The 27697-nt window shown below is 34.4% G+C and overlaps 1 protein-coding gene across 3 annotated transcripts; it reads left to right on the top strand.

Annotated features, from left to right (window-relative positions):
- Positions 1-268: 268 nt before the first annotated feature.
- LOC120343982 (A disintegrin and metalloproteinase with thrombospondin motifs adt-1-like) lies at positions 269-12848 on the top strand. Of its 3 annotated transcripts, none has more exons than XM_039413047.2 (16): positions 269-440; positions 1353-1517; positions 1800-1976; positions 3014-3181; positions 3791-3955; positions 5914-6075; positions 6303-6464; positions 6850-7017; positions 8050-8202; positions 8430-8575; positions 8929-9034; positions 9252-9373; positions 9721-9907; positions 10183-10321; positions 10672-10819; positions 11766-12848. In XM_039413047.2, exons 1-16 carry the CDS (start codon positions 377-379, stop codon positions 11922-11924), a joined length of 2391 nt encoding a protein of 796 aa, XP_039268981.2. In that variant the 5' UTR covers positions 269-376; the 3' UTR covers positions 11925-12848. The 3 variants fall into 3 exon arrangements, with proteins under 3 accessions (XP_039268981.2, XP_039268979.2, XP_039268978.2); XM_039413045.2 differs by having other exon boundaries at positions 1353-1532; positions 6853-7017; XM_039413044.2 differs by having other exon boundaries at positions 1353-1532.
- The last annotated feature ends 14849 nt before the right edge of the window (positions 12849-27697 follow it).

Genomic DNA, 27697 nt, shown 5'->3' with positions numbered 1-27697 from the left:
AGGACACTTGCGTTTTGATATGGAGAATAATTGAAATAATTTATGACTTGTCGTTATCTTTCGTCCGCGTGTAAATCTTGCCAAAATAGGTCGCACGATATATCATTCTTGATACTAATATATATCCAGCATTTTAGGTATTTATGTTCTTAACAATGTGACGCAATAGTTCTAAATTTAGAACAAAGTTCTATAAACGCAGCAAACGGCAATATACTTTAGGTACAAATTTGTTATATGTGCAACAGTCTAATATTTTGCTTCGGGATACAACCACACTGATATTATTCAAGAATTTGCTGACTTGTTAATTTATTATACACTGATAAATAGGAGACAGAATAAGGACGTAATAGTGTTGACAAGGATATAATAGATGATGGATTTACGTTTGGCGGTAATAGCCATTTTGATGAATGTTTCCGAATCTGCAAAAATGGGTGAGTACAATATTGAATTTTTTAAAATGGCTGTCAGGTGTTTGGTCAGCACGTTTAGTGTTTGTTTGTCCTTATATTTTATAAGAAGTTAAACCCGACTTTCCATGTTCATGAGTGTACAATGTGGTAAAAGTTTTTATATACGACTTGCTCCCACTTACCTTTGTAACAAATTTCAAAATGAATATACAGCTTTCGTATAGTTTTTTTTTTTCAAATATTTTTAAAAACATAAAATCTGCCGAACGAGATTTAGCATTTTTGTCTTTACACTGTTAAAATATTCAGAGAATTTTTGATAATAATGTAAAGTCATTTTATAGGAAATTCGTTGTTTGCGTTCGGTGCCTAGAGCTATTAAACTAAGCTGAACATTTATTATGCATTCATTCATTCTAAGTCGTGATTTTCAAACCATAAGAAATTTTTGATAATTTATCATATTTTCGATTATGTTTATTACCAAATTTTCTTCCTTGGATTTTGCTATGCAAACTAACTTTTGAAATAGCGTTAGCCACCATGACACGCGATAAAGAATTTGCTAATAACTGTAATTAAACTTTATTGAAAATTTATAATTACATCTTCCACTTGAAATGATAGTACTGTATACTCATAAAGAATGACATTGTCGCAAACAAAAGTTTAGGATTCTTTGTTCGTTCGCCGAATACAATAAAATATTAAGTTTCCGTGTATTTCTATATATTTATTATATATTGTGTTGAACAAAATACCCCACTTCTCATTCTACGTCAATAGTCTTGCACTATCAATAATCTGATAAGATATAAAGGAATACCAAAAATGTAAAACAGGGCAAGTAACTATATTTTAAATATCGTTTCAAAATTCTTCCTTCTTTCAAATTCATATCAATAGCATAATATTTGTATTTTAAAATTTAAGATTCAGTTGAAGTTTGGTCCAACTGGCAATCATGGTCAGCATGCAGCGTGACTTGTGGCTTTGGTATAATGAAAAGAGAACGATTTTGCAAGAATTCTCCATCACCGGCCTGCAGGAAGACAGATTCGAGGGCTTGCATACTAAAGAGCTGCAATGAACCCGATGGTACGCGTAAGTTAAGTAAGTTATAGTATAGGGAAACTTATATTAACATCATTTCTTCAATGAAGCTAAATTTGAATAATTTGTGATTTGATTCAAATATACTAATCATTCCAGTAGATATCTCGTTACAGTCTTCATTAGCATCGTTTCCACTTTAGTGTCATTGTCAACTGTAACTGGTACACATTTCAGTAAACTATAGAAAATTAATAGACTGTGACTATAAGTATAAATGTTTGAACAAAACTTCACAACTAACTTATATTTTTATCAATGTTATAGGAGACGCTTTGACACATTCAAAGTGGGGTTCATGGTCAAGGTGTAGTGCATCATGTGGAATTGGAATAACAAGAAGATCACGGATGTGTTTGAACGTGAATTATTCTCCCAGAAAATGCTTACTTCAGCAATCTCGATCGTGTCGTGGTGGTCGATGTGCACCTCAGAAAAAATCAAGTAAGCAACTTGATTTTATATATAGCGTCCTTATTTATCCATTGCAATTCTGCAATCAGCACCCAGTGCATATAATATAATTGACTTTATTACTTGTGAATATATCAATTTGACGAAAGTGGTATTATTGTAATAAAATCTGGCATCAAGCAACTATTTCGTAATATGATATTATTACATTTGCCTGGAGCGGGTGTAAGTTGATGAGCAACTACAGATTTTTATCAAATTGGTAAGGGGCATTCAACACGTCGACTGTTTTTATATACAGCATTTGTACATTCAAACGTCACCTGTGTCGTGTAATTTCTTCAAAAAAAAACTAATTACCGGAAGAATTCGGTTTATTTGATTCGTGAGATAAGGAAAAAGTAATAACGTTTTTGTTCTGGGTTAGTTGTTTTCCCTTTTCATTAAACATTCGCATACTTAGGCTTATGGCCAAGCACAATTCAATATGGTTTGCGTGTTTAAATAAAGGCATGTTGCAGGTATGCTGACGTCCTTTCCGATTTTTTTTTCAAATCTATTTATTTGATCAGGGTACGCGATAATATTCTGACAATTGCATAGTCTATTCTATTAGATTACGTAGTTTTTCACACTTTGTTTCTCCTAGCATTTTCAGTGGGAATTATTTTTTTCACAACACTTAACATGAGTACAATAGGTTGAGGTTGCAGAAATGGCGACAGTTTGTGAAAAAGAACAATCGTATAACAACTGATTCCTTTTTACAATAAAATAGTGTGCAAATAGCACATGTTTGTCTTGAAGGATCTGCTCAATCTATGTTATATCGGGTGACACTTTGATATGGGATCTCGTTTGCTTAACGTAATTTCAATCGCATACCAATTTTGGTGCCACTTTGGTATGTATGCGTTTATTCTCATAGAATTAACTTCCTAACCCCAACATTAACTGAAATCACTCAGATCAGACAATCTCTGGAATCAAAGGAGCACCCTATATCTAAGCTAACAACATCACAAATTATTAATTTTACAAATTATCACATTTTTAAAATATTGCAGTGACCACAAACTGGAAATCGTGGAGTCCCTGGACAGCATGCAGTGCATCGTGTGGAGGGGGACAAAGAACCAGAACTCGGACGTGTCAACGTCAAAATATGGAGACAAAATGTGTTCATACTGAAACAGACCCGCATTGCAACGATATTAGATGTCCTACCAGACGTGGTAAAATGAAATATTTTTTAATAAAATAATTTTTGTTATTTGGAACAGAACTACATATAATACCAATCCGGTCTTGCCCATGTTGATATTACCGTTGGGGATTCGTGTTCCCAGAATTATGCATTGTGTTAGATTGTACTGATTCATGCTTTGTTTGTTTAAAACGACGCTACAGGACACATTATAGCGGTTACGTTAATGGAAATACTTAATGTACTCGCACATATCCTGTAATATGTCTTATATTATTCTGGTTTAAGTGGTAAGCTTAAAGTGATACAATCAGCGTGCCAGTTGGAGAGCCACCCGGCTCTCTTCAAATATAGGTTCATTATTCTCATTGAAATGTTTCGTCAAATTCTTGGAAATCGCCTTTCAAATGAATGAAATTATTCAAAAGACCGTGGATTGTGTGATTCACGTAGCATTCATAGTAAATATTTCGCTGATTTCTTCAGCAGGATTTTCTTGACGCAGTTGACACAAACTATAGGTTCAAAGTAAAAAAAAACTTGACAGTAAAGTTAGATAAACTTGGTGTAAAGGTAGTTTGTAACCATACGGCCATTTTAAATACAGATCAATAATGCGACCCATATTTATTTGTAGCTACGTGGGGATCTTGGTCATATTGGTCAAAATGTACAAAGACCTGTGGACGTGGTTTGAAAATTAGAAAACGAGTTTGTAATAACATGGCAATGTCATCATCTCGATGTCCAGGGAGAATGGAACAAGTGTTTTCATGCGAAAGTTCAAATCCGTGTCCAAAAGGTAAATTCCATTTGTATTGCTTTATTATTCATGTAATGGTAAGCCTACATATACATTTTGTACTAGAAATGGAACGCAGTATTATTTGCATATATATATATATACAACTTTTCGCTGAATCTGTATTACACAGCAAGTACGACATTTCTTATATCTAAATTTGCTACTGTGGAGGATATTTATTATCAAACAAATGCTTTCAATTTTGCATTGTCACTCCTGTCAAGATAGGGCATCAAATTATATTCCCATAGTCGATGAATATGTTGCGCTGTCGCACAAAGTAAAAAAGAAAGATATTTGCTTAGAAATGAGCATGGGTCCCTTAACTTAGGAAAGTATGTGTGCGCACTTTTAGTTTATTACAAGTTCAAGTCAATTTAAATGAGCAGGCTCTCGAGACAGAAGAGCTCATAAGTTGAAAATTACAAGTTAAAAAAATCTTCCTAAAAATCATTATCTTAACTTTTACATAGCAGTATTTTCTATTGCTCTGTGAATAACGATGTTGAGAACATATATTCAAACTGATCAAAACACAAACTTTAGATATGGCGCATGTTGCCGAAACTAAGTAACTATTTTTTTGTTTTTGTTACTTTTAAATGCGAGTTAATTGCGTGACATATTGTAAGAGTGTGCTTACGCACGTAATACATTCATCAAATGGCACCGCTGGCATTCTTTCATTCTCTTATATGGTAACAATAGTTCCGCACATCTTGGTTCTGCGTTTGAAGGTAGTTTGATTAGAATTTAAATTATCCTTATAGCCTGCTGACTATATTAGCCTGGTGTCTATTATTTTCTATAAGTGTTTGTATATAAAATTGTTTCAATACACGAATGATAGTCACGAAATGATATTTAAAACCATTGGCACCAAAATATTTGAATTATCAGAATTTTACTAGTTATAAATTTATTGATGCAAATATTACCAATTAATCAATTGCACGCCATTTGTGGCATCGCTTCATAGTTCTAGAGAATGAAAGAGAGAAAGTTTTATAAACAGAATTGCACCTGATTACTACCAAAGCATATTGTATGAATACAATTGCTGTAAAACTATACAGATATCGATCATGTCGGAATTAGTATTCTTTTTTACGATGGAAATAAAAAAAATTGGGTATTTAAAATAATTTTTTTTCGCGAAAAAGCAAATCAGTATATTCATGATATTCCATACGGAAAACTATGAACTTTTAAACGGCGTGATGGACAGGTGCGTTGGTTGACGTAAAAAAGTCATGTTTAGTTGCGTCATATTGTGGAAGTAGGTGATAATTGTGTGTGTACGACGTCAATGGGTTTGAACCAAATGGAAAATCGAATGCCCAGTTGAAAACAATTACACTCAACTATGTTAATTGAAATGCTAATTAATAGTAATAATCTATAATTTAGTGTTGTTAGCAAGTTGATTTAAAATTGCAGCAAACTTTATACAATTTTATATCATCTTCAGTTTACTATAGTCTAATATAAAACCAAATATAACTAACAGTATTCATCTAAGATAACTATAAATTTATGTAAATATTTGTAAAAGTTCCACGTTTGGTTTCTGTGAAAAATAGGTACGAATAGTAGTTGAAAAAAATTTCCTAGTTGAAAATGCATTGGCCACGGGATGCGAGATATTTTAGTGACTAAATTCTAAACAAAAGTTCTAAATAATCTACAGAATAAAATATAAATTATATCCATGCAAGAATCGGTTCAAGATTCTAAAGAAACTAAAGAATTCAAAAAACTAAAAATGCGTATATATATACATGAGAAATATGATATGTTATATTGTATCGAAATTATTAAAAATTCGGAAAAACAGGTTTCGGATGATACTCGTAACATAGATATAAATAAGTATGGTATTTTGAAACTGCTGAATACGAAATTTGAATAGTTCTTGTGAAATTTTAGTCAGTCTTGTATTTTTCTCTTTTTAGACAACTGGACCTCGTGGGGTGATTGGACCAAATGCTCAAAATCATGTGGCAACGGAACAAAAATAAGAAAAAGAGCCTGCCCTGGTGGAATGCCGAGTCGAGGAAACTGCCTCGGTTTGGATGAAGAAAATACGTCATGCTTGTTGAAAGAATGTGTCAAAGGTAAAGATAATACTCTTTCCCTATTCAGATACGTGTAAACAAATATTTTTATACCAAGAATCACGTTATAATCATGCGATAAGCACTCGTAAATCAGAGTTCCATAGATCGACGCATTCGAACTTTCTGAATCAAACTTTTTGATTTGAATCCCACGACATAACATGGATACAAATAAACGGAAAAGTTTTCAATGAACTGGTATAATAATCATTTTTTTTTTTCAGAATCATGGACGTCATGGGGCGAGTGGAGTCAGTGTTCCCTAAGTTGTGGGTCGGGAACAGCAATTAGAAAGAGAGCATGTAAAGGCGGAGAAACAAATCGGGGAAATTGTCCAGGTGCTAATGAAGAAAGTGCACCATGTAACCAAAAAAAATGTGTACAAGGTTCGTAAGTTTCTGAATCATCAATCTTGTAAACTTGTGAGCACGTGAGGATATCACGCAACATGATAATGGTCACTCAATTGTAATGTTTAGATGCGTTGAGAGAAATGAAAATAATGAGGTTTATCTTTAAAATAATATCTTTTGCTATTGAGCATTTTTTAAAACGAGTCTAAATTCAGGTCTCTATTTGTATATGACCGTCAAAAATCTTTTTATTTTTTACAATGCTACAGATGAACAAAACGAAATACATATTCGGAACATCCGAAAGAGCTCGAACGAGGCCATTCTAATATAATTTATGGTTATATATATATATCCTCATTTCTAACTAACAGATTGGTTCCAAACGCAGTGAAGTAATGATTTTATTTTTTCATAGAAGGATCTGAACCTGTTTGGACCGAATGGGGAAGTTGGAGTGCGTGCGCTAAATCGTGCGGTCCAAGTTGGAAGAGTCGTACCAGAGTCTGTTTAAATAACGGAGATTTTTCATTCAATTGCATTGGACATCCCGTCATATATGATAAATGTTTTATCGACTGTTCAGGTATGATAATTTTAAGGTAGCATTGCTAATGTATAACCCGCTACTGTGGTTTGAAGAAAGTATTACACTAGTATAGTTTGTTTATGACTGATTGACTGTCGAGTTCAAATTTTATACAACAACGGTAATCGATCAAATCAAATTGTAAACCAAAGGTCTTTGGTATTCCCGTCACTCGTAATCTTTCTTCTGAACAATTTGGATTATCCGTGTTTGCATATTTATAATTCTGAATACTATTTCAATACCATTTTGAATTCTTAGAAATTTTTATTTGGTGTGTGGTTAAGTTTTATGTACAACCATTATTCTGTGGCGTGACTGAAAATTTTGGAATTGAGGAAACGCGAGATTTAATGTTAAAAAGTCTGTAGTCCGTGCGAAAGTTTGTTGTATGTTTGTTGCATAAATATCTCGTCATCGGATTGTTGTGAAATTTGTCACATTTTTATGCTTGGCACTCTAAGCGATTTATTTGTCAAGTTTACAATTTTCACAGAAGTGAATTGAATTCAAATATATTTAGCCATTTTGTTCAAAAATGACTTCAGGCGATTTATACGTATTGTGGAAATTTTTATGGTCTATTTAATATTCTGTAATATATGCTTGAGGTACATAAATCTCAAATGAATATAAAGAGCACGTTAGATCAGGCGATATGCGTCATAGCTGACAATGAACTATTCTGCTGTGGTTTGCTCTTGTTTCTCATAAGTACTTTACCTCCTATTTCGAGTTACAAAAAATCTATTTGAATTGGTCAGATTTCTTTTCAAACTGGTTACAAAAAGACAATGCGAGTATAAACACTAAACAATTTATTGACGTTAGTGATGTGAAAATATGTCAGAAGATTTTTCACTTGTGTTTCGCAGGCCTGAATTTGGACCACCCTTCCGACATAAACCATGCATGATTATTGCGATTTTCTTGTAGTAAATAATGATTGCTGCCAATGATTACTATATTTGTCTCGAAATGAAACATTTATTTTTGCCTCGTTTTTAAAATTTGTATTCTATAAATCAGCTACCGAGCCATGGGGTCCTTGGGGATTGTGTTCTGCAACGTGCAATTCGGGTGTCAGAACGAGAACAAGAAAATGCCGGTCTGGACCTAGATGTAAGAAAGGAAAACAGAAGCAAACTGATCCAAAACCATGTAACCCAGGAAAATGTATTGGTGCGTTTTTTCTCAATTCTGTTCTCCCAACCACATAACTTGACTGTATTATACGCCCGATACATGTGCTTCGAATTCAACTATTTCTAACTATCTACCAATATATTTGCCGCATTGGTTGTATTTTAATAAATTATTGGAACAATTGACAGTGAGCTATATGAGCTCGCGGATGAGATATATTGAGAATTTTCTGAAAAGAAGCCATAACCTGAATATTTTTGTAGATTATAGCAAATGCGGACAAGCCGGAGATGAACGTAATATATTACTCGAGGAAGTGGTCGGCAGAGTTGTGAGAGGCAGTGATGCTGCAAATGCCGCTTGGCCTTGGCAAGTGATGATTGCAAACAAATACGACAATGTTAAAGAGGTAAATAATATTTTCAATTGTACAACTGTTAGTCGGAAAATGGGAAAATATGTCGTCAAAGTTGCAATGTATTCAAATTCAATTTAACAATAGATTTCGAAAATATCTGCTTTTGTAAGAACATCAGTGACTTTCAAAAATTCCAGAATGGTCCCAGAATTTCTCAAATCAAAACGAGGTATTACGTGGGTTTAACATATATTTGCAGACGCGAAAGAACTTCGACTAGAATTTAAAAATGACCAGCTTCTACTTCGACAATTCAAAATATAGAAACCACTTGTTTCATCTTATTTGTTGAAAAAATTATTTGAGGTTGTTTATTGGCAGTTTCTTATTTATTACTTTTGTAGAGTTACAAGAGTCTGGTAGGCGGAGGTTCCATAATCAACAATAAGTGGATATTAACTGCATCACACATCATTCGTTCTGATTTACGGAGAATCATCATGATATTGGGTGAATATAACATTTTTTTATACTGAAGTGAAATTCATCGACGTAGTTATTCAGATGCAAAACTGATTTTTGCAACGTCATTCAATTTTAGATTAGATAAATTGTGTGTCAAGCTTAGATATTTAATTACGTCTCTTCCTGGTCGAATACTGATTATCGTAATATCTCAATGCGTATATGAAATTTAATTACCCATAAATTATTGTCGTATTGGCAGGCATGACCAAAATTCCAGAGATGGACGAACGAACACCAGACCATATTAGAATAGTGGAACCAGCTCGAATGATGCGACATCCGAAAAGCGTTCCCAATGATTTTGATTACGACGCCGCTCTTGTAAGTTATTCAATAATACCTAAAAGTTAAGCATCGGTGAATTGCTGTTCTATTTAACCATTTATGAGTCATATTCAGATTTTATAAACTTTCATAAAAATTATTTGAGCGTTCAACGTATGCATGATATGAAACTCCGTCTAAATTAATTAGGCATCGCCAGTATAGGGCTGGGAAGGGATAACCAGTTAACCGATTCGGAATTGTTAACGGTTACGATTTATTTTGATCCCAGATACAAACTATCTTTATACTGTACAATTTCTTCAAAAATGATTAGTTAAAGTTAACCTTCTACTCGGAGTTGGCAACAGTTTTTTAATTGAAAAAAAATATTTTTAAATTAGCTTGAAATTGGAAAGCGTATCATCATCGATGAAAAAGGACGAATTGTTGGCAAAGAAGATTTTAAATTGTCGTTTTCTGAGCAGATCAGACCTGTCTGTTTGCCATGCCTTTCTCATTATGGAGGAAAACCGGGACAATTCGTAAACGGTGTCCGACTTAGGAAACCAACCAATCCCCCTTGTTCAGGTATTCAATAAACAAATGATTTTGTTATTTATGTAGAGTACCTAAATCTTTCATTATTGCTTGCCATGAAGTTGAAAGGAAACATTTTTACAATGCACAATATTATTAACAATATAATATTGTGGTAAAATATATCAAAGGGTAATTACTTATCGATCTTGATCTCGATAAGTCTTCGGTTTCCAACCGAATTCTAGTTACAATATTAATATATAATAATAATAATAATAATAATAATAATAAACAGCAGACAAAGAATATAATCACTATTTCAGGAAGAAAACTTCTGAGACCTGGAAATAAAGTTGTAGTAACGGGATATGGTGATCAAAATCCAATTCTCACTCACGGAGACAAACCGCAATTACCACCAATTCTTCAGCAAGGTTTACTGAAATTGCTTGACAATAATGGGTAAATAATATACTGTATCGCCATCAATATTTTTTATAGGAATCGTGACCTCTGCTTCTGCATTAAAAAAATGAAACAGTATCAATATCTTGGATAATATCAATCCGATGATGTTTAAATAAAGTCACAGACAATCACCAAGTTACACTGATGTTTATTGCTCAAAAAGTCATGCTGTATCTTTATTTATAGATCTTTGTTTGAGTGCGTTATAAAAAAGCATATCTTCCGAATATGCCAAATAAAGTGAATCGCGGTGATTGTTTCATGTTATAAACCATGTGCGGTACTGATCTATCCAAATATATTTCGCTTGGTATTATAATATATTTAATTCGAAACAAATTTAGATGTGCTAAAGGACGTAGAGTAATCAAAAGAGTGTCTGCATGGGCTGACGCGAAGTTCACTAGTAGAATGCTATGCGCAAACTCGGCCATGAAAAGGCCGGTTGTGGATGCTTGTCGTGGAGACAGTGGCGGACCTCTAACGAAAATGGTAGGTTGCAAATATGGCCAATATAACGATTGCTTTAATTGTGTATACTAATAAAATTTATACTTAGACATTATTTAAATAAGAACACGGCCAATTCTACCTATAACCTTATTAGGTATAGGCCAAAATATCGAAGAACAATACTCAAGCTGTTTTAGTGCTTATACGAAACAATTCGTGAGTAATTAGTTCGCTTTCATCGTATAGCTTTAATAACAATATCGTAAGTAAATTCAGCTGCATCAGGCAAATCATATTTTACATGCTTGCTACAGCACAATAGTTTTTATGACGTCGAGAATGCGATCTCGTGCTAGAAAGAGTGGCGGACTACGTGCAATAAATTAAGCTTATCTGTTACTTCATAAAACTAAAAATACGGCTTTCTGTTGTCAAGTAGATTTTAATCCAAACCTCTATTTAACGCTTTCTCAAAACTGTTCATAATTCTACCTGAGAATCACACATCTTTGATTGTGAATTACCACTTATTACATATATATTTGAGTACCTTTATTCTTCAACAGAGCCTTTGAATTATATGCAAATTTCCATCTGTTTATAAAATTGTATAATTCACGTTATAAATAAGATAAAGAGAATCTTTATCTTTAGAACTTTTGTAAATTACAAGTAAACAAAGGTGTCGTGTTTCATTGATTTTCATGTGCGTCCAAACTGATTTATTTTTCTTATAATTATCCTATAACTATTTATAGGGTTGTTTAGTCTAGCATTGTACCAAGTATCATAGTATATTAATTAACCTATAAATAAGCGAATATATTTCTAACTGAACATATTAATAGGGATAAATTATAATTATATATTAATTCTTCAATGTACAAACGATATTTATTGCTGAACCTGGTGACATATAGATGACAGAAAATATCTAAAGTATGTTGAAACCGTATAATAGTATTTATTTATGTTTCCATTTCAGGTTTCCACACCCAAAGGAGGAAGATACTGGGTTCAAGTGGGTATTGTAAGTTGGGGACTTGGTTGCGCACATCAACGACCGAACAACTACACGATACCTGGATATTTCACGAACGTTTTTTCTATTAGGCAATGGTTATTGAAGACGATGTCTACATAACTAATATTATGGTTAATAATTTTTACTTTAATTTGCTAACTAAAAGCCGTCAGAGAATATAATAAACTATTTTTTTCTATTTTATAGTAATGTATATTCACTTGAGAGTTCCATTTTTTTTATATTCCCTATTTTATTTTTGTAAATTCATTATGAAACATTCCATTAAGTATTCTATATTTCTAATTAAAATAGAAATGGCACTGCTTGTTTTTTTGTGAGATTAATGATGATTGTCTTTTAACCTTACTAGCCAATTAGTCACTATTCAGAATACGTCTTGAGCCTTTAAATTGGAAGAATTCGTTGTCAATTTCCCAAATTTGTTCGACAAATTGGGCTCTATCGTATTGACTGGATATATTGATTATCAATTTGAGAAAATTTTATTTATGCCTGCCGAAGTGTAATCCACAGATACACCGATTTATAATTGCCTTAATATTTTTTTTTGTAAGCTAAGGACTGCAGCGCAGTTCATTTCACTTTCTGTATATTATTAGACACCAAAGATATATTATTTATCTCGATTGATCCATTGACAACATTCATCAAAGCGCAGCTATTTCCTGTAAGAATAGCGGAAATGAGGCTTGCAATGTTGTGTTTTTAGTCAATAACATCAGATATTGTTTTACAAAATATATGGAAGACTTGAGCTGGTCGCAAGTTAACCATGAAAATATTTTCTACAATATTCAATTCCTCATTTCTAGCGTATTGTATATTTTAACGCTTTATATATTTATTTATATAAACATTCGATGCAACGTTTTGCTCTGAATTACGTTTGCACTAATTTAAAATTGTTTATTATCGTATCGTTTCGTTTTTGCCACGTATTTTGTTTTTTATTTCATGAGTTATTATCGGGCCAGAAAGTTACTGGGCAATTATGCTGAGTCTGGTCTACCTCTGTATATCTCGTGCTTTACAAATCAATGATATATTCTTTATATATGGGTTTTTTGTATTTCGGGTTGTATGAAGAGCAATTGTATATCGAGCATTATAGACAGTTTTATTTCGAACCATGACATTTCACCAATGAAGCCGAAATAACGTGAAGCCTGATTTTACATTAACTCCACGAAATACCAAACGTGATTAGAGGGATAGATCGTGGGGTCAGCCACAGCATCTGATTTGGTGAACACTTCTGAAAGGGTGCGAGAATAGTGAATCATTAATGTAGGCAAATAATCTGAAAGGAGTCCGTATACTTGCGTATACATGCGTTGAAAACCACGCATGAAAATGAGCCAGCTCTAAAAATGAATGGCGCTAGAGCGTTAGTCAAGTATCCGCTAGTGCTAGTCGCTACCCGGCCGAGCTGTTCCACGACGCCATGTTGCGACGATTAGGAATGCCGCGGTGGCGCGTCGAGCACGCGCGGAGCAGACGTCGGTGCGGATCTTGGTGATAGTAGCAAATATTTCAATGAGAGCTTTGAAGTTTAAAGGGTTCCATGTGAACAGGCCATGCCCATAACAGCAGCAGGTATCCAAGGTGAACAGCCTCTGGCCGACGGAATAATGTAGGCAAGAGAAGCCGGTAAATCGCATCCGTGCAAACTGGTAGGTGCCTAGGATCTCCGAAGATACATGAGGCGGCTCGCACTTCAGTAAACAGTTACAATCCACGCAAAATGGCACATATATATAACGTAACGACAGTGACCGGGATACCGAAACTATCAGTTCATTTGAGGGCTGGGCGTCTCGTCGGTATCCTTGAGTGAGCGGCATACCGCGGCTAATAATTAACCAGTTCACTAAAATCCCCAATATAGATTAACAAGATGAAAAATGGCTTGTTAGAAAGAGTATTTACTTCTTCGACGGGTGGAAATCTCGGAATTTCAATTTTTGAGATAGTTTACGAGATAACGGCGACAAATTGTGAAAACAAAAACTAGAAATTTCCCAACGATCGACCAGTTTTTTCTTTGATGCCATGGAAATGAAACACAACAGTGACAGCATAACCCACGGGATAAATCTCAATCAGACCAAAGTGACTATAATGTTACAGTCACTTTGAATCAGACCGGCCAGCAGCCTAGACGCTACAGCGAAACACACAGACAGAACGACTTATAATAAGGGTCACCTAGACTAGAGCGAAGATCCAAAATTTGGGAAAAGAATAGGCTCTTACTTAAGTCGGCTGGGCTCAAGTACAAGACGGGTGCCGGAACTAGGCACTGCCCTCACCCCCAATGTCACTTGAGAAAATTCCCATTGCCCGGGCGCACGCTTTCCCGCTCCGAGAACGGAGATTACCGGCCTCTAAACGCCAAAATCACTCTAGTGTGACTAGATCGATGACTTGATTGACAGGTAGCCTACTCGAGCCACTAAAAGCCTGTTTTGTCCCACATCCAATTTCAACGTGAATTGAAATACCAAGTGATCCAAGTCACTTATCCATTACGGTACCAGGGCAAAATAAAATAAAAATATCGATTCCCCGATAACTTACAAGTACCTGAAATTCGTTCGTAGAACGGTTCTTTCTTGTCATATAAGAACTCAATTCATTTCCTCTTATCAAATAAAAAAATAAGGTAGGCTACAAAATTTATGTTGTTTACATCAGAACTGTAACGAAAAGATGAGAGCGTAATTCACTGCGGTACCGTACGGTACCTTACCAGTACTGCAGTACCTGTTGCTGTATGTAGGCCTGCTATTCGTTCGTGGAATGGTTCTTCTCTGGCATAAAAAAAACTGAATTCAATTTGCTCTTATCAAAATTAACAAATACGGTAGGCTAAATTTGCTAGAAAACCTACATTACTGCAATAGTAAGATCGCGAAAGGAACAAGAGAGCTACGCACAAATATATGGACACGTTAGACCAGAGCGAATCAGTCCTTATCGGTACCTTTGACGCTACCGGTACCCTCAAAAAAGTTCTGAATTTCCAGTAGCAAGAATTTTGCAGAATCAAAACGTACAGCCAGTCATGACACTGACTAAAATCCGTGTTCCCATGGATAAAAAATAATACAGCAAAATTTTAGACGAAATATCAAATTTCATAGAATTCACGCAAAATTTTGAAATAAATAAAAGTAATAGCCTTCTAGCGAAAAAATTAATCTTTAACCACTGAAAATTTCAAAGCAATTGGTCCAGTATTCGAAGAGAAAAGCGACTTTTTAAAAACGTGTCAAAGAACAAGAACAACAACAACATAATATTGAAACGATCGTTTTGTCCACTACGTGTCCAACAAGTCAATTTCACTGTGGTACCTTAACTTCAGTACGTTAACCGCAGTACCGTATCTGCCAGACGCTTCTTCTTTGCAAAACCAACTAATTCGATTTATCACGGTATTATAACAGCAGATAGCACAGTCTACAAATATATTCACACCAAGCGTTCACACGTTCGGTATCGTCATAGCAAACAAAAACAAATCTCACAGAGCTAACAGAAATATTTGAAATAAATAAAAGTGATAGCCTTCTGGAGAAAAATTTTATCTGTAACCACTGAAAATTTCAAAGCAATTGGTCCAGTAATCAAAGAGAAAAGCGACTTTACATATTTTCCACTAGGTGTCCAAGAAGTGCCAAAGAACATACGTGTCCAATCATTAGGGTCCGGTATTTCTGCACCTACATGATATAAACCCCATTTCAGCATTTTTAGTTAAATCAACCCCGTGTAACTCTCGATATTTGGTCCCGATGTTGGATTCGCCGTCACGCCCGACTAGGCGCAGACAGGTTATTGGACACGTAGTGGACATAACGATCGTTTCAATATTATGTTGTTGTTGTTGTTCTTGTTCTTATTCTTGTTCTTTGACACGTTTTTAAAAAGTCGCTTTTCTCTTTGATTACTGGACTAATTGCTTTGAAATTTTCAGTGGTTGAAGATGAAATTTTTCTCCAGAAGGCTATTACTTTTATTTATTTCAAATATTTCTGTTAGCTCTGTAAGATTTGTTTTTGTTTGCTATGACGTCACTAAACGTTCTGCGGATATCGGACGCCATTTTGTGTCCAACGGATCATCTTTCAATTTCAATTCACGCTGTCACAAGACAGGAACTTCTAAAGATAGAGTAGTTCTGGTACCGTAACACAGCGTGGTGACACTGAACTAACTCGTAGCTGTCAAAATCTTGAAAATCCATACAAATATAAGAGATAAAAAGATGAAACTTGGCAGGTGGGTAGAGTTGTGTCAACCATCTTTGATAGTTACTTCTCTCCCCCGGGATAAATATGTAAATCCTATCCTAATAGGCCGATAATATCTTTGTCAACCAATTTTTTTTTGCGAATTTGCGACCACCGTGTTTTGTCTGTTTGATTGCTGTATGGCTGCGTATGCGATAGTCTCGACGCAGCAGAAACGATGATCAAGGCTTGTAATCTGTGGTCGCACACTGGTCGTTCGGTCGCAAATACGTCTTTCGAGTGCCGTACTTTGGGGATTTGTATAGCTTTAACCCTTTGTCGTAGAAAGTTAATACGAGGTTTAGCGTGTAGAATAAATGCCGCCAATGCACCCACGGTGAAAAAATTAACGGGTTAGATATATTGGTTTTTGTTTTATAGCGGTTTGAATGAAATTGTCCGCAGACTGGCTACACCACCCTAAGCCTGGTGAGTTGTCCGTGTAGTCGAATTGTCCATCAGCCCTAAACGGCTATTACAGTCACTGTACCAAAAATTGTACCCCGATTCGGGTGGTGTTAAGTTGACGCATGTTATTTAGTAACGTTTTTATGTGAAATGTTTGACTGTGGTTCGGTACCTGATCCGATAATACGGTACATAATTGACTCATATCACGAGATATTTCAACTGATGTTTCAATTGTCACAGGACCTAAAATATCTATGACAGTCCCTGTACCGTCACGGTACCCCGATATGATTGCGCATATTGTTCTGCGTGTCCATATATTTGAGCATTGCTCTCTTGTTGCTTCCAAAATCATCGTGCGTTTTCCTGTATTCTGACGGCATTGTCTAACGACAAGATTAAGTGAGTGGCTTTATAAATGTTCAAATTAGTTGTGCATCAACATTTATACAGATTTTATTATAGAATGCAGATTACAAAACATTTGAGAAATCATTTGAGAGGGAAGGTCCTACTACTTGAAAGCATGTTGACAAATGACAGTAATATCTGAAGATTTTAAATTCACTTTAAGGCTCCAATGAGTAAATGTAGTAGAGAATCACTTTGTGCTATGAGTGTTCAGCATAAAAAGAGTAAGTTGTGAATGTCCTAGGTAGCCAATACAGTAATGATTTGTCAAGGAATGCAAATTTTGATAAGAGATCAAGATATTATGTAACCTAATATGTATACTTTCAGAAAGAAAAGGATCATAAAAAGTTGCAGTGTGAGGATTTATGATGTGTAGCAGTAAGCAAGGATATAAATTGACTAATAGGTAATGATTTATCTCAAAAATCAGAATCAACTTAGACTACACCATACAGCCATATCAATGAAAATTTTTGATTGAGGGACTAAAAAAGCAAAAAAGATATATGGTGAACGATATCACCCTGAAATTTTAAGGTCGGTATGAAAACATAAATTGAACACACATATTTTAACTTCAAATATTGAGTGTTTTATGATGAATTTTTTTCCATTCATTCTGTCATTGTATACGAAGTCACCAGCTGCATATGACAACATAAGAGGTGCTTTACGTTTGCCATGTGAATCCATTTTGCTTGATTTCAGACTGGTACTAATACCCTTATTCACATAAATTGGATACCTATCATTGCTATTATCTAAACATGGCTTCAACATATGTATATTTATAACTTTGGATATGCCAAAAAAATTTTGCATTATTTTGTCGAGTGTTTTTAAATTATTGATTTGTAATAAATAGCAATAACTTTTTTGCTACTGCAAAATCCACCACATTCATTGAATGCATGGATATTTTTCCTGGAACCGTTACTTTTTATTAATTTCAATTTGTTTTTCATGAGGTATCCACATTTTTGTTTCAAATAACACTTTGTCAAAGTGGCTGTTTTACTTTTATATATAAAACACACATGTTTAGATGGTAGACAAGGCCCAAGCTCCAATTGTTGTAGGCAATTTATTTCAAAATATCGTAACTAAAATATAAATTTTTGCAGACTGCTCAAAACTCACTTTTGAAGAATGATTTGCTGTCACCAGATGGGGTTTTGGCATGGAAACACATCTAGAGGGAATTTATGATTATGAAGGTATGTCTAAAAAACATTTGAAACAGCCATGTAAACTAACAGACCAACATGTTTAATTAACTCAATAGCTTGACAAAAATGTCTGTTAAATATTCAGCACAGGTATAGCACAAAGTATTGTTTTAGATATTAATTTTATGGTATTTTTTATTGGATCTATCTCCTATTGAGCATTTAAATACTTTGAGTATGATTATTATTTCTAAAATTACCAACATTATTCAGGTCATTAATAACATATGAACCATGGAAATTTTTCTTTCTAGGTTTCTCCTGCATCTGTTGCTGAGATTTTGGAAATGTCTGAATTTGAAGCAATTGCCAAGTATTCCAAACTTTCATAAATTATTTCACACACTGGAAGTCTACAACAGGTGATTAGCCCGAGGATTTTTTAACAAAATAAAAGCTATGCAGCTTCATGCAACTCATTTTGTACTCATATGTTTCTGTTATAGGATAAAAAAAAAAAATTCATTGCTTCTCCAACGTATGAAGGGCTCTAAATATACCATATTAGACCAAGCATCTGTCAGACCCCCCTCCCCCCGCTTAAATGTAAAATAAAAGTCTTCTATAATCATTTTATATATTATACATATGAATTTTTCGTGGCTTAAAACACTTTTTAGAGTCAGACCATCTGGACTATTGAAAACCCACATTTGCCTGCTTCCGCTCAAACCTTCTAGGGGTTTTGGTCTAACTTTTCAACTAAAAACCTCCCAAAGCCTCAAAAAACACCAATACCACTATTAACATTACTAAATATTCAATGTTTAATCACAATAATAATTAAAATAAGAATTTGTATTTCTATGGATTATAGAGAAAACAACTTGGGTACTCCAGAAGTACGTGTCATAAGATGCGGAACATGGAACATCGTATGTGTACCAGGTTAGGTTTAGGTCATAATTTTAGGTACAAATACTACAAAACTCACTTGTTTAGTCCCCGAACTTGTGATAGCACTGAGATAAGAAAAATTGGAAATGGCCTAATCCTGACGTGGTATACACACTGCGTTCCGTTGTCCTCAATTCTTAGTGCGCATACTTCAGGAGTACAGAAACTTACAGACTGTAATCACATATATCTTAATCGTCGTTTTAGCTGCTGTTTTTCTTTAATTGTTTTCGTATTCCACGAATCCTATGGTCCATCTTGTTATTATTATTTTGACTGCAGTACTTTGCTTATACATTTGCTCTAATTTTTTTAATACTTTTTCAAGTAGTGTTGTTACATCTTGACATTCAGTTACATTGCTTAATACATTGAGGTATTCGCTCGTGAATGATTTGAAAATGTTTTTCTTCTTTATCAAGTGTCAGATGTTCAATGATGTGATGATGGAAATAAATTTCAGCTGCTTGCATGTATTGAGATAGCCATTCCAATGTTCCCCATAAGCATGTTTTGTTTGAAATCTTTTCTTTCTGTCACTTTCGTAAGCGTAATTTTTTTTAAAAATATGAGTTCATGACTAGCTGAAATTCCTTCACTGTGATAAATTTTTCTAATAACATATCCTGCTATGTAATCCAAAATTTCGATTTCTTCGACTGTGAGATTGGTGGTTATTATGCTTTTAGGTTTAGTATTATAGGCAGTGCTGCCATCGATATGAACCCCAAAACAAGGACAGGGAAACATAATAACAAGATAACGGTGTAGGCCGCGAGCCCTGAATAACGCCTAGAAAGTGAGTTTCGTAGCGCACATCAGGTAACTACCTGAAAATGATTTTAAAATGTTCCTTGAAAATTTAGTAACAAATATTGCCTTGTTCCCGCTTCCAAAAGTTGCACGTTTTACGGAAAAGACGCTTTTACTACAAGAAATATGTGCTACGATCTGTCCTATATTCTCTACATTTTCGGCAATGAACAATGACTTCAGCATGACGTAACAATTGAATCGAATCAGCTGTTAGCGAGCGGATGAATATTAGTTATTACTGCTCGACCTTGCGTTGAGTTGGGCAGCCTTTCCATAGCCCTGTTTAGTTATTATTAGTTAAGTTATGCTAAGACGTTGTTGAAAAATGTATAAGTAAGTTATTAAACACTTGTAGATCCTTACCACGGATATGGGCCGTGAGACGAAGCCTTGAAAACGCCCAGAAAATGAATTTCGTAGCGCACATCTGGTAACTAAATAAATTCTTCAGTTTTGTGTGAAAATGAATATACTGAACGCATTACAGCTTGTTCCACAGTACTGATGCGAAATTGAATATAAGAGGTTCCCGGAAATTCAATAACCATAAGTTCACAACACATACATAAGAACTATGCAATTCGAGAGCCATACAGCACACTGACACAAATGTATTCCTGTATGTTTTGCCTGACCAAAATCGGACTTCCTCAGTCAATCATAATTTATTTGGTAGATTACGAAAAATATGGCATACATGTAACCAACAACAAAAAATACTTTAATTGTCTGACAGGAGTCGCGAGTGACCTCGAAAGCAGCGACACCAGGAACGCTGATTCACATTAGCGAATAAATTTTATGTAATAACCACAAGCAGTTTACAACAAGAACAGCATAAAAAGCTACATCCATTTTATAGAAGCTATCAAACGTATTTATTTTTAAGCAATGAAGTCACAAATTAACATCGTGAGCGCGAAAACACAAATAAATCAGTTATTTCTCACTTAGAAATTTACCGGAAAAGCCAAGAAAATTAAATGAATGTACAATATGTACATAACATAGTGAACAGAAATATTACAATTAGTCTTTTTTTAGGTTATGTGGTTATGTATTTGAACAAAGGCAATATGATTTCTAGAAACAGGACTACGACACTAACAAATGTCCGAAAAACAAAACAAATAAATGATACTTAATAAATCAACTGCAATATCTAATTCACTTTCTTCTGAATTGTTTTCGAAATCCACTATCTCGAAAATCGACTTTTCCTCGATAAGTGTACTGTAATTTTTGCAGTCAATACAAAAACAAAAATCTGTGCAATTTAAGTTGATTGGCACACTTGTGTAGCGTACCGGCAGTCTATGTAATAATTATCGAAGTTCAGAATATCTTCCAATATCATCTGACGTCAAGTTTTCTCACAATATTCACTTCAATTTATACTATTTTGTTATATTTATTAATTACAATCTTAATACAACCAAATACTTCAATGAAACGAAAAGCATACAATAAAAATTAAAGACGGACCCTGAAATCGAAGACAACTTTCAATAGCAGCCAAAATAACCCCTATAATCCGGTACACTAAACCAGCTACTTACAATTTGCAAAATAGGCTGAGAATAACCCATGACGGGCACTTGAAAAAAATAAAAAAAATTCCACAGGTGCACAAGATTTGAACAACACTGTTGATAGCCAATTTTATGAATAAACTAAAAATACAACGCCAAAACAACTGTAATTGCACTGTACCGGTACTAAAACAATAATATCATCCTACTGTCTAGCATCAAAATATCTAACAGTCATTAAACCAAGAGAAAACATCTTTGATAACTTAAACACTCAAAATCTAACTGAAACAATCATAACTGCACTGCTGCAAACCACAGCATAGGCTAACAGGATACCAAAAAACAGATCGACAGTGTCACAGCGCCCTCAGGGTCTTCAGTGTTAAAAATACAAAATATAGCAATATTATCACATGACATCATTTAAAAGATAAAACAAGGCTCGTCACACTTGCATAAATTATTTTGACTATTTTTCTTACACTTGCAGTTTGCCAACTCAAGAACTGATTTGAGGGCCACATGCTTCTTCAGTGAATCATTGTTTGGTGGCAGAGTATAATCCTTATGTTTGCCAGTGTTAAATAGACGTGCCCTGGTATCATCTGCATTCTTCATATCCTCTTCATACAGTGAACAAACAAATTCCTCAGCTTTATTTATTAATGCCTCGTTAACCTCAAAAGATCTTCATAGTTGAGAAAAAAACGAATTGAAAACCTCAATGAAGTCTCCAACATAAGTTTGATGGGCAGTTCCAATTGCAGAAAAGTGCTGAAGTATTGCAATATGGATAGCCCATCTAAGCTGTTTGCAACTATTATGATTCTCATATACCTTTACGCTTCAAGACTCCTTGTTTAATCCATTTTATATCACTGATAGCAGCAGGTATTAGAGCCCGCGTTAGGTCGGATTGGTGGAACATAGCCGTTTTCTTTTGTAGTACAGTATCTAAAATGAGGAAGAAAATCATATTTGGAGCATGAGTGTAAAAATTCCACTAAATACTAACTAATACCTTGAATACATAATGCATTTTACCTGATGTACTCAATGAGCGTATATATGCTCATTGCATGTACTACGGTCCAGCAGTGTTTGCATACCATTACTAGACTATATATACACTAAATTTTGATATATCACAGTCTGAAATGCCCTATGACAGTATGAGTATGGACTATATTTTAAAACATCAACTGTCTGTCTACAACTTGATTTCTCACCTCTCAATCGTTTCCAATGCTACTTCTTTCCACTCCGGCATAACTTATCATTGCTTCCCAGGTTCTTGTCGACTCTATGAATTTAGATTTAGACCAACCGACATTAGTAAAATTGATTATTTTCTTCTCTTTCACACAACCGTGCATTACAGAAACAGCCATTAATTTCTATTTTCAAATATGCTGTGGCTTATATAGTAGTATAAGTCTGCTGAATAGTCAAGAAGAGTCATTAAATTAATCATAAACATTTCAAGCAAGCCAGAAAATATCGTTGTTTGTGACATATTATTCTAGGTCTAGCCTCCCTTGGAGTTACCGCATCGTACGTATTTAACAACGTCTTATGAGCTAGTGCTTAACTAAAATTGTTATTTATGGTAAGGATATACAAGTGTTTAATATCTTACTTATACTTTTCAACACCTCTTTAGAATAACTGAACTAATAATAACTGAAAAAAACTATGGAAAGGCTACTCAACGCAAAAGCGAGCAGTAGTAGTACATCTGATATTCATCCGACCACTGGGGATCCACCTACAGCTGACTAATTTGATTGTTACGTCATGCAGAAGTCTGCGTTCATTGGCCCATGATACCGGAAAAGCAGAGAAAATAGGACAGATGGTAACACATATTTATTGTAGTTAAAGCGTCTTTTCTGTAAAGCGTGCAACTTTTGGAAGTGGGAACAAGGCAATATTTGTTACTAAATTTCTAAGTAACATTTTAAAATCATTTTCAGGTAGTTACCTTATGTGCGCTACGAAACTGAAAGAAAAATGGCCTCGGCTCGCGGCCTAGTTATTGAAATGTAATAAACAGAATGTATTTATGCAGTGCGACACTTGTATAATCATTGACTCTTGGTTTGATTCAATTTCTTTAGCAGAGTCCTTGTGCTTCTGCCTTCTGGGTTGCATTGTGAGCAGAAATTGCTGCTTTACCTAAGGATTCCAGGTTAATGTCACATCCACAAAAACTGCAGCGCGCAAAACACTGGCCATTCGTTTGGTTAATGTTTTTACGTTTACTCATTTTATATTTTATGAAGTTTAATTTTATGAAGTTTGATTTACCGGTATATTCATTCATAAGGACACATGTCAAAATAAGGACGTTTGTTAAGAATAAGGACAAAAATATTTTCTAAGACAAAGGCCTTCAAAATAAAATAAGGACGTTATGGCAGCCCTGATTATAGGTCAAGTGGAGAAAAAAACTTCTGTATAAAGTACAATACTTGAGATAGAGTGAGACCAAAATGCTATGCTGCTAAGTTTTTTTTTATATAAGATGCAAAGTATTCATTTTCGTCACCACTTTACCTACATCTGACTGACTTTTTTTCAATGCATCGCATTTTTGATTCCTTGCTTTCTTTCGACAAGAAAATTGTCACATCATTCTGGTAATTTGCAAGACAGACTGTGTCTTAGTTTTCACAATTATTTGTTCATTTTTATCAAATACTCCACATCCTTCATCAAATATTTCAATCAGACATCAACGAACAGGGGAGTTTGCGAGCTTTGATGTAGGAGCGTAGTCGTCGTTAAGCACCTTGTCTGAACTTACCGACCGTGACGCCCGCCGCTTGGAGGCGCAACATCGCCTTTGTTTGTTTATTATACGGCGAGCGGAGTTGGACATCTAGTAGTCGTATATATTTACGTTAAATCATGAAATATGTCAAATTAAACAAAACAAATTATGACCTACATCTGTCTGTCGGTACAGCTGTATATTCTGACATTGTTGCTGCTGTTGATTGATCAATTTGGAATATCCCAAATGAACTGTAGTCAGGTAGTGCATAGTGGACTATTCCACACTACTAAGTCAAATTAGGCATGACATTTAATACTCACCACCCTAACACAAATCCAAAATGACTACCGGTACCCACCTACAAGAACAACTTACAGACTTCTAACTCTGTAACTACAAGACCAGAAGTCAGCAAGTGCAAAAGGTGAAAAAGGATTCTCAAAACATTCATTAAATTAAAAATCACATATTTGAATTCCAAAATGAATTTAAAAGCGACAAGTGGTAAATTCCTAACTCAACGGACTTTTTAGTTGTTCATGGTAATAAAATCCTTCACAAATCATACCAAAACACAAAACCGAAGGTTGTTCCTTTTCTTCAAGAGATAGCAAAACCATGTAGAATCCTTCGCCACTCAAGCGTAGCAAAGCCTTCTTGCAATGCCCAAATAAACGAGAGAGCTACGCCCAAATATATGGACACGTCTGTTCGCAGTAGAGTACGGTTTACTGTACCGTCAGATCACAGTCTACAAATATATTCACACCAATGACATTTAACAACATGATGCGCAACTCCGGCATTTTTGTCCGAAGATCGTATTCGATAGCACGCTCCAATGCACATACTTGACGAGACGAAAACGAGCGGATGTGTGCTGCTTCCAAGGCGTAGCACGAATGGTGTTCGTGCCTGCTTTGACAGTTGTTGTCGATTTTAATGATATTTTGGAAAGTTAAGGTAAAAGGAAATCGAAAAAAGGTAAGGTTAATACTATTGTTGTATATCACACCCGGGCATCGCACTGTTAAGTACATGTGGGAAAGCCAGCCTTTGTCAAATACTACGAAGTTATTAATTCAGTACGGTACGTAGTTGCTCATTTGCCGAAATTACATATTTACTTACCCCTTATGGTTTCAAATAGTTCATGCACCTCAAGTTAGATTTTTTTAATCAGTGAGGATATATACTCATTGTTGATTGCTGCTCATTGTAACATACTATTGCGCATTCACTTTTATTTGCGTATTGAATCAAAGTGTTAACAAGTTCACCTAACATTTCACTCATACCGGTCTATATTGTATAGTCTGATCTCTCAAGTATTTGGAGCCACGAATTCTTGTAATTTTCTGATTAAACCCTTTTATTAGTTGATTTATATACCAAATTCAGTGAAATATTTTTTACATAAAACATGAGATATTGGATTTATTAGCTTTTCCATTCTAAATCATATAGAATGCTTTATTTATTCTTAACGAAAATTAATAAATCTCCTCTCTTTCTTCAGATGTGAAAGTTGTGGACAAACCTGTCTAAGCATTGTGAAACTCCTGCAGCACAAGAGGCAATAGCAGAAATAGTAAGTATATCAATCAAGAAATAAAGCCGACATAAAGCAAAACTTTCAACTATTCGTCTAATCTCAATTTCCTATTATTTATTCACAGGACAACTATAGCAGAAGGAGTACTCTGCAATAGATAAACAACCTATGAAGGCATGCAAAGACATTTGACCCTCCGGTAGAGTTGTGTATGGCCTCCACATCCTGCAGGGCTTGAGAAAAATAACTAAAAATTCCAAAGCGTAAAATTGCATACTCGGTCTTATTTGTAAAAAGGCACAAAACACGCCAGACATACTTAAAACAGCTTTGGAAAATGAGGATTACGGGTAACTCACTGCACCTGTGTTATATTTGGTTCATCAACTTTTGGTAGTACTATAGAAGAAATTCCGGAAGGGGTATAATCATCATTCATGATAAAATACTATCATATATTTTTTGGACAACTTCAATCTAGACCAGGGATCTCAAACTCGCGGCCCCAGAGAACTTCCAGTGCGGCCCTCGAACGCTTAACAATAATTATAATAGTATTTTGAAAGTTTTTTTTTATCTAAATGTAACAGATTTTTCAAACCTTTTAAAGTGAAATTGATTATTCACACAGAAAACAATTTACTGAAAGTAGTTTTGGAATATTAATTTTTTTTTCCACATTCTGACCCAATTAAGAATACACATCAAGCTTGCAAAAGAATACTTGAATAAAACACTTGAGTGATTAAATTAAACGCAAAGTACATGAAGAAGGTGGCATTTTCGAAGAAAATGAGAGTTGTAACAAACTGCTTTTCACAAAATTCTGAAGCACATTGTTTAATTTGTCATATTTCCATCAATACAATGAAAAAACACCATAGGCTCAGCAGTCAATATGACAAATTCGAAAACCAACTTCGAACAGAAAATTTCCAGGTGTTTGTATATTAATATAATTATACAACGACTTAGTTACTAAAATCAATATCAATAATAATTCAAGCAATCCTATGCCACGCAATGTGGTGCGAAATGTCTTGTCGAAAAAATCTGTAATTTGTTCTTTTACTGATCTATACATGAAATGATAAAAGTAACTTTTTTGCATTACTGGAATTAATAAGACATTCACAAAGATCCAGATTAACCCATGATCATGTGGCCTCGTTAGTTAGAGTTTGTACTATAAAATCATTTCAGCCTGGCCTTAGTATGCTGGTGACACATAAAAGATGCCAAACGTCAGTACAAATGTAATTAAAAAAACAATGAGTTTATACTGTAGTATTTTTGTCAATTTTAGGTCCATATATTTAGATTAAGTGTATGTAATATTCTTTCCTCATCTAAAGCTTGTTTGAAAATAATTTTGATGGTTGTACATAGAATTTTATGATTTTTTGTAAAAAATACAGTAACTTGCAATAATAGTGGAATGCAAATATTAATATGTAATTGCATTTGAAATTGAAGAAAATAATAAAACTTAATCCAACTGTTTAGTTGCATCACAATATATGTCACAACCTGAAATTATCTTTCAAGTATACATTATAAAAAACTGTTTGCGGCCCTTTTTACAATTTTCAAAATGCAATGCGGCTCTCGAAAACCCATGAGTTTGACACCACTGATCTAGATGATTAAAGCATTGCTTTGGAAAATAATATCACTTCAAATAAATTGAAAAAAAAAACTCGCTATATTGAATACAAAATCGTTGCTATCATAAAGGTAAACCAATTCAGCCACTCGGAATATATTGGCTCTCACAAAGCAATGGGGGCAAAATTGAGAGTTCATGAGCTATGAACTTTGGTTCTTTTCTTTGTCTTGAACTTTTCCTACTCCACAGCCCCTATTATTTTTTTTTTTAATTTTAATTACCATGTGATGGTCATATATATCTTTAACTTTTATTTCCTGTCA

The sequence above is a fragment of the Styela clava genome, chromosome 5 (assembly GCF_964204865.1).
Source record: "Styela clava chromosome 5, kaStyClav1.hap1.2, whole genome shotgun sequence".
NCBI lineage: Eukaryota > Metazoa > Chordata > Ascidiacea > Stolidobranchia > Styelidae > Styela > Styela clava.
The sequence above is the reverse complement of the archived record's forward strand: the minus strand, read 5'-3'. Positions and strand labels throughout refer to the sequence as shown.

Bases quoted from the DNA above. Each gene is read 5' to 3' on its own strand.
- LOC120343982 (XM_039413044.2), top strand. From the start codon at position 377: ATGATGGATTTACGTTTGGCGGTAATAGCCATTTTGATGAATGTTTCC. The intron at 1,533-1,799 runs GTAAGTTATAGT...TCAATGTTATAG, and splicing joins CGATGGTACGCGTAAGTTAA to GAGACGCTTTGACACATTCA. The intron at 6,465-6,849 runs GTTCGTAAGTTT...ATTTTTTCATAG, and splicing joins CCAAAAAAAATGTGTACAAG to AAGGATCTGAACCTGTTTGG.